The following is an 8,652-nucleotide window of genomic DNA, read 5'->3' as shown; positions in this document are numbered from 1 at the left end:
CTTATTATATTCCCATTATGGGAAGATATGACAAACTTATCAAATTTCTGATAAAAATATTTATCATAGATATAGTAATTACCATTAATCTATCTGTAAGTGTAGTGTGCAACTCATACGATATATGTATGTAAAATATATTGTTTATCATGTTTTCGATGATAAATAATTATTAGAGTTACCAAATCGAAATGGAAAAAAGGAATGGAGGGGTAGAGATATGAAATAAAATTTGAATAAAGCGCCAGTTGCATACAAGGCCATCTAGAATGAAAGAAAACGAGCGTTGATTGGAGCGCATCAACGAATTTCTATTATAACCAATCACGTTTAAACTTAAGACTGTTTCCATCGCAGTAACAAGTTAATCGTATTCAAAATAATCGCGGTACATTTCCTTTCCCTTTCTATTTAATTTTAACATTTAAAAAGTAATTAGTATCTCAAGTTAATAATATTTATCAAAAATGCGCAATTGATAAAACATTAACTCTTTAATAAATATGCAACAAATAATAATGGCATTTTAATGGTTTTTCAATGAACGTTCGCCTATTAAGATAAAGCCTAATGTCTTCTTTCTATGACGAAATTCTTAGAAGTTTTGGAAATCAGCTGATGACGTAATACTAAATGGACGAGGATAGAGGGGTGCCGGAAAAGACAAACTTGTTATTCGTTGTGTAGGTGTGCATGTATATTGGTGACTTGCATTAGTGAGCGTGAGTAGTAGATATAAAGTATGGCGTAGGATTGTGGCCTCGTTCATCGTAGTATTTCGAGAATCTGGTTTCAAACCGTACGGACGTGCGTGCTTGATCAGAGCTATATTTTGGAAGTTAAAACGAAATAGCATAGACCTTGTGAAGTTATCTCAATTGAGGATAAATCGTTTAATCGATCAATCAAACGATCGCGATTCGAATTTCACGTATTTTTAAGAAGAACGATAAAAAAGACGACGTCGTGTCGGATCGTGCAGCAGGATGAGCGTCGATGCTTATGGGCCAAGTAGCCAAACTCTAACGTTCCTTGATACTGAGGAAGCTGATTTAATAGGTGCCGATACTCAAGGAAGTGAATTTGACTTCACGGATTTTACTTTACCATCGCCAAGCCAGACACAGGCTTCGCAACATGATGCGGCTCAAAGTCAACCGAGTCAGCCAATGCAGGTTGGATTCTTAACTATATCATTCTTCACATGTTCTTAGTTTATCTTTAGATACTTTATTTATTAAACTATTATCTAAACAATCTTATAAATATGTTTTCCCTAGAGAACCATGCGGTGAAGACATAACCTCTCATTCTTGATTTAAGGGTAAAACATTGTATATGTTATGAACAAACGTGGCGATATGATACTTACATTATTCTACTTTCCTTAACAATCATTCGATTGTTATTTCATTATCTTTCTGTCCTTAAGAAAATTATTTTATTCGTTTTAAAATATTCTTTTCTGTTTTTATCGTCCTTCTTCTCGACGATACGACCTTGAACATTACTCAAAATTTATCATTTACATTTTTCTTTAATGCAATTACAAATTTTTGCTTTGCGTAGATATATGAAAATTTTCAATGCATATATGTTATAGCATTATTCAATTTCTTCAAATTTGATATTATATTTGATTGACAAGGTTATATTTAAAAAGTAGAAGTATTCGTTATATTAAAACAGAAAGTTGGTGCGCTATATGAAATATATGATATAATGCGACAGTGCAAAATTTATAGAGATGTTTGTTTTGGTATAGGTTAATGGAACAGGCGGTAGTTCATCATTGGACTTAAAAATTACTGGAGCTGCTCAAAGTCTTGCTGACTTACAATTTGAAGAGGAAGAAGAAGAGGCATATTATAATCGTGATTTACCAGAACATGCGTGCAAATACTGTGGTATTCACGAAGCCTCATGCGTTGTAATGTGCAATGTATGTCGTAAATGGTTCTGTAATGGAAGAGGCAATACATCTGGCTCTCATATTATCAATCACCTTGTTCGAGCAAAACATAAAGAAGTTACATTGCACAAGTATTTATAACTTTTATATTGTTCTTACTTAAAATGTTTATATTTCATTTATTCGATTATTAATTTATACATTTAATTATTATTTTAGAGATGGACCATTGGGAGAAACTGTGTTAGAATGTTATTCCTGTGCTGTTAGAAATGTGTTTGTTCTTGGTTTTATACCGGCTAAAGCAGATTCAGTAGTCGTATTATTATGTCGACAACCTTGTGCAGCCCAGAGCTCTCTAAAAGATATGAATTGGTATGTAAAATGATTTCAAATATAAAGAAACATGTGTGCACTAAATAAATATTGATTAATGTATATCTTAATATATTATAAACAGGGATCAGGAACAGTGGAAACCTTTGATAGAAGATCGTAGCTTTTTAGCATGGCTTGTAAAGATACCATCTGAACAAGAACAACTAAGAGCCAGACAAATCTCTGCTCAACAGATTAATAAATTGGAAGAATTGTGGCGAGACAATGTCGACGCGACTTTTCAAGACCTTGAAAAGCCTGGTGTGGATGAAGAACCGCAACAAGTTTTGCTACGTTACGAAGATGGATATCAATATCAGAATATTTTTGGTCCGCTTGTTAAGCTGGAAGCCGATTACGACAAACGTTTAAAGGAATCCCAAACTCAAGAAAATATTGAAGTACGATGGGATGTTGGTTTGAATAAAAAGACAATAGCATATTTCATGTTAGCTAAGACTGATGGTGATATGAAATTAATGCATGGAGATGAATTAAGACTTCGTTACTTGGGAGAACTTCATAAACCATGGTCTGGTATTGGACACGTTATCAAAATTCCTGATAATTATGGAGAGGAAGTTGGTATAGAGTTGAAAAATAACGCAGGTGCACCTACAGAGTGCATGAGTAATTTTGTTGTTGATTTCATTTGGAAAAGTACAAGCTTTGATCGGTAAGAGAATATATTTTAATATTATCCTTAATGTAATTTCATAGTACTAATAGTTACGTATATAATAATACACATTTGTTTCTTTTTCATAGGATGCAACTAGCATTACGAAAATTTGCTGTTGATGATACATCTGTATCAGCATACATATATCATAGATTGTTGGGCCATGAAGTAGAAGAAGTTCTGTTTCGTTGTCATCTTCCAAAACATTTTAGTGCTCCTAACTTACCAGATTTAAATCGATCTCAAGTATATGCTGTAAAGCATGCTATACAAAGACCCTTGTCTTTGATCCAAGGCCCTCCTGGTACAGGAAAAACTGTAACTAGCGCTACAATAGTTTATCAACTAGTCAAACAAAATGGAGGTCCAGTACTTGTCTGTGCACCATCTAACACTGCAGTTGATCAACTTACCGAAAAGGTACATAAATCTAATTTAAAAGTTGTACGTCTTTGTGCAAAATCACGAGAAGCTATTGATTCCCCTGTGAGTTTTCTCGCATTGCACAATCAAATCAAAAATATGGAAACAAACACAGAATTACAAAAGTTACAACAATTGAAAGACGAAACTGGTGAATTGTCAAGCGTTGATGAAAAACGTTATAGACTATTGAAGAAAGCTGCAGAAAAGGAATTGTTAGAGGCAGCTGATGTAATATGTTGCACTTGCGTTGGTGCAGGTGATCCAAGATTGCACAGATTGAAATTCCATTCTATACTTATAGACGAAAGCATGCAAGCAACGGAACCAGAATGTATGGTACCAGTTGTTCTTGGAGCCAAGCAATTAATTCTTGTTGGAGATCATTGTCAATTAGGACCTGTTGTTATGTGCAAGAAAGCTGCAAGAGCAGGATTGTCTCAATCGCTATTTGAAAGACTGGTTGTCCTTGGCATTAGACCTTTCCGTCTTGAAGTGCAATATCGTATGCATCCAGATCTTTCACGATTTCCGTCTAATTTCTTTTATGAAGGTTCTCTTCAAAATGGAGTATGTGCGGATGAAAGAAAATTATTGAAAATTGATTTTCCATGGCCTGCTCCTGACAAGCCAATGTTCTTCTATGTAACACAAGGCCAAGAAGAAATAGCCGGCAGTGGTACATCTTACTTGAACCGTACTGAAGCATCTAATGTAGAAAAGATAACTACAAGATTCTTACGTTGTGGTGTAAAGCCAGAACAAATAGGTGTAATAACACCTTATGAAGGGCAAAGAGCATACTTAGTGCAATACATGCAATACCAAGGTTCGCTGCATTCCAAATTATATCAAGAAATAGAAGTTGCAAGCGTTGATGCTTTTCAAGGACGTGAAAAAGATATTATAATTATGTCTTGCGTAAGATCTAATGAACATCAAGGAATTGGATTTTTAAATGATCCTAGAAGATTAAACGTTGCATTGACTCGTGCAAAGTATGGTATCATAATCGTAGGAAATCCAAAAGTGCTTTCAAAACAATCTTTGTGGAATCATTTGTTGACTTTTTATAAAGAACAGAAGGTTCTTGTGGAAGGGCCTTTGAATAATTTAAAAGAATCAATGATACAATTTGCTAAACCAAAAAAGATTGTTAATACTGCTAATCCAGGATCACACTTTATGACTACGTCAATGTACGATGCTAGAGAAGTTTTAATTCCTGGTTCAGTATACGATCGTTCTGGTGGTAATCAAGTTAACGGAAATCAAAGTCACAATCCGTATTATCAGAGAAACGTACCTTTGGATATATTCAGTAGAACGCACGATACAATAAGTTATATAAGCCCAGAAAGAGCGCAAGGTGCTTTGAATAATGTACCGGTACCAGTTGGTATGTTTATGAATATGGCACACGTACCTCCACGTTTCTACAATCAACACCAACAAGCTTTACAAGCAAGACAAAATCAACGTAACAAACGTGGTACAGCTACATCTAAGAATAAATCGAACACACGTATGGGTAAGCTAAGTCAAACTGAACAAAACACACAACCATATAGCCAACCAGGATTACCATTGACGCAAGGTACTCAGGGTATGTCTCAACCAGGATTCAGTCTATCTCAACCTGGTTTAAGTCAAGCCGAACTTTCTCAAGATTCGTTCGCAGTAGGAGAATTTCAATCACAAATGGATGGTTTATTGTCTCAAGATTCGACTTATCAAGGCGATAGAAGTGGTTTTTATCAATCTGGTCAATCACAAGCCGGGGGACAATTCTCCCAGCCTTACTGAGCCAAAACCTGGCTGAGCAACGCAATTGCCATGCAGCGTCGCGGGAGCGACTGAAGGCTCGTTTGACCAATTCTTCTTCGACCAACAACCACAAATCACTAACTGCGCAAAACGGTAAAACGGCTCGGCGAACGAGTATGGTATATGCATGGAGTCGTCGGCGTAAAAGTGGGTTTAATGGAGGAAATCTGTCGCTGTCGTCGTCGTCGTCGTCGTCGTCGTTGTCATCGTTAACAATTACTGCTTGTTGAAAGATGGAAATGAATAATAATGGATGGTTATAATACAGTGCGACAAGAAAGAATAGGAAACAACATCTATGAAACTGGGAGACGACAAAGGAATATTACCAATATCACCGTGACACGCGTTTACCGTGAACGGACCGTTTTATCGCGGGGATCGAGTGACGCGCTAGAATTAAAAAGTCAAAAAAAAAAGTAAATAAATAAATAAAATAAATAACAAAAAAAAAAGGATAAATAAATAACACAAAAAAAGATAAGTAACAAAAAAAAAAATATGGGAGAATAAAAACATGGGACGAGTAAAAGCTTCATGACATGATTAAATTCGAAGAGTACGTGCCAATATAAGTCGAAATAACATTGATAAGTAATGATGAATATTCCTGGAAAAAAAACGGAACTTAATATCTTCCGAATATATCGAATCATCAAATATCGATATAAAAGCAAAAAGGAAAAAAATACAAAGTAATTTGTTCAAAATATCATCATGAAAGGTCCACAGCAACCGGCAAAGCTAAAAACTATCCTGCAAGTAATAGCTTTTAATACATTCAGTTATTTCAATTTTCATGTTGATGATATATGAATGCACGTATAATACACAAGAGAACACGCATATACAAATATTCTTGCATAGAGTAGACATACGGGACAATAGTCTAAGAGACCAGGATAAAAGAGATTAAAAAGAAATAAATATCAATTACAATCGAGTATAACAAGATGCTTGTAAAATTATTTCCAATGAAAAAAAGATACGAAATTACAATTCATCTGGTTTTTCTGGTGAGCTGTGAACGAGATTTGGGATTTGTTAAGGAATGATTATTATTATCAAATGGAAAACTTATGGCATGTAACAACTATTACCATCGTCAAATTCTCTGGATATCTGTATCAGCCAGAATTCTTGATTTAATCATTATTGGAGAGCATGAGGCCAACACTTCTGCATCATCACGAATGAATATCATCATCCCTTTTCACAAACTCAACACGACATCAAAAATATTATGCTAACTGCAGCAAATTTTAATTCTAATCGTATCAATGCGTCTTTAGTTTTCTATTATTTCAACAATACTTATTTACTGCAGGGGTCACAGATTATTTATATATATATATATATTTATATGTAACTCATATATATATTTATATATATATATATAGAAAGATATCGTGTATGTATATATATATATATATATATATATGTACATGTATGTATATATAATGTATACGATCTCTTTTTTTCTTAAATTTTAATTTTTTTGGTCTTTATAATAATATAACACACAAGATGTTATGATGATGTAGAATTCATTTCATAAATGCATCTTAGCATGTATTATATTATATATTATTTGTAATTTTTATTAGTGCTTTACTTAATGAGTAATTAAACAAGCAAAAATAACTTAATAAATAATCATAAAGAGGGTTATAGAAAATTTGTAATATTAATTTCTTAATCGTAACATATGAACATTACATACATGTGTTCATCATTTAGGATTCTAGATTACTTTATTTGTTATATTTTAATCGATATTCAATATATTCTATTGTAATTGGTCATCTATTTTTTGTCTCTCTCTCTCTCTCTCTCTCTCTTTCTCTCTCTCTCTCTATGTCTCTATTTTTCTTCTGAGCCCCTGCTTTTCTCTTTCTCTATTATCTATCTATTATGCTCTAGCTTTTGGCGGTTATTAATTTGTTATATCGTAATTAGAAATAATCTGTATTATGCATTACAAAATTAATATTTTTATTTTTCTCTCCGACCAACAACAGCGCACCGCTAACTGCAAATTTATAATATGAAAATTCATTATAAACATTTATGGTCAAAATAAATTTCATTTGAAAATATGTCTTTGTCATTATTATTTTCAATTATTATTATTATTATTATTATTATTATTATTATTATTATTATTATTATTATTATTATTAGTAATAAAATAATTTATCCATTTCTCAAATTAGAGATCTTTCGTTCATTTCTAAAATTATACAATTTTAGAATTAATGCAAAACTAAAAGAAATTTAATGAAATAATTTATATAAATAATATGCATAGATTGCTTTTATTTAACAAGAAAATGAAGAAGAAGATTACAAAAATTTAACTTTTTATTTGTATTTTAGAAATTTGCTACTACTTACTGATGACATACTACATGAAATTTGAAAAAAATACTTTTTCTTTGCATACGTATGATGAATGAGAACTATTTATAATTTAAAATAATAATTTTATATACCAAATGGTTTTTCGTTTACATATTTTGGTTGTACCGTTTGTACAAGTTTGTTCTTCTTTTTTTGTTTTCATATTTTATAAATATATAGATATGCATATAATATATACATATTAATATGTATATATATATATATATATATATATATATAAATATAGATATTAATTTGCTTTTTCTTTTAGAAAATACTTTAGCACTTGGGTCAGAATTGTATACGCTATTCAGTAAAAAAAGAAAAAAAAAGATTATCAGAATAATGCAAAATTATAGAATTTACTAAATTTGAAATACTTTCTTGTGTGTGTGTGTGTGTGTTTGTGATAATTAAAATAAAATAATAGTCAATAATATTAGTATTACATGAATGTGAATATAAGTATAACAGCAGTTAAGTAGAGCAATTACATTTAACCAGAATTTATGTTTAAATAGTTTAAATAGATTTGATATTATAATAATAAAGATATTTCATTGTTATAATTGTTATGAAAGATTTTGTGCAATTTAAATTTAATGTATTTTTGTTTTTTTGTTTTTTGTTTTTTATATAATTTGTCTAAATATATTATCATTGATTTAATTTAAATAAAGACGAGAACTAGTTGGGTGTAAAACTAGAATATTTCGTTGCAACTCCCCGTCTTAGAAGATGCAATAATTTAAGCTACGATATGCTTATATCAACATACGAATAGACTTTATACAATGGATATAATTAACATAGGTGCCTTGAGATTTATCCATCTTATCCGTATATAGGAATTTGTGTGTGTGTGTGATTTTGTGTGTGCGTATATATATATATATATTTATATAGGAATAATTATTGAAAATATTTGATATAATATTTGTACCACCGCACATATCTGATTAGATCTTGTTATTCGACGTTTTTGAAGTTATTATAGAAATGTATATTGAGTTTGAGATATCAATTA

The 8,652-nt window shown here is 31.5% G+C and overlaps 1 protein-coding gene across 1 annotated transcript; it reads left to right on the top strand.

Annotated features, from left to right (window-relative positions):
• Positions 1–676: 676 nt before the first annotated feature.
• On the top strand, positions 677–7,321 carry Upf1 (Upf1 RNA helicase). Its single transcript, XM_015331344.2, has 5 exons — positions 677–1,175; positions 1,766–2,043; positions 2,132–2,287; positions 2,373–2,966; positions 3,059–7,321. Exons 1-5 carry the CDS (start codon positions 987–989, stop codon positions 5,199–5,201), a joined length of 3,360 nt encoding a protein of 1,119 aa, XP_015186830.1. The 5' UTR covers positions 677–986; the 3' UTR covers positions 5,202–7,321.
• Positions 7,322–8,652: the final 1,331 nt, after the last annotated feature.

The sequence above is a fragment of the Polistes dominula genome, unplaced genomic scaffold, assembly GCF_049000335.1.
Source record: "Polistes dominula isolate Pdom_NZ unplaced genomic scaffold, Pdom_raw_medaka contig_18, whole genome shotgun sequence".
Classification (NCBI taxonomy): domain Eukaryota; kingdom Metazoa; phylum Arthropoda; class Insecta; order Hymenoptera; family Vespidae; genus Polistes; species Polistes dominula.
The sequence above is the reverse complement of the archived record's forward strand: the minus strand, read 5'-3'. Positions and strand labels throughout refer to the sequence as shown.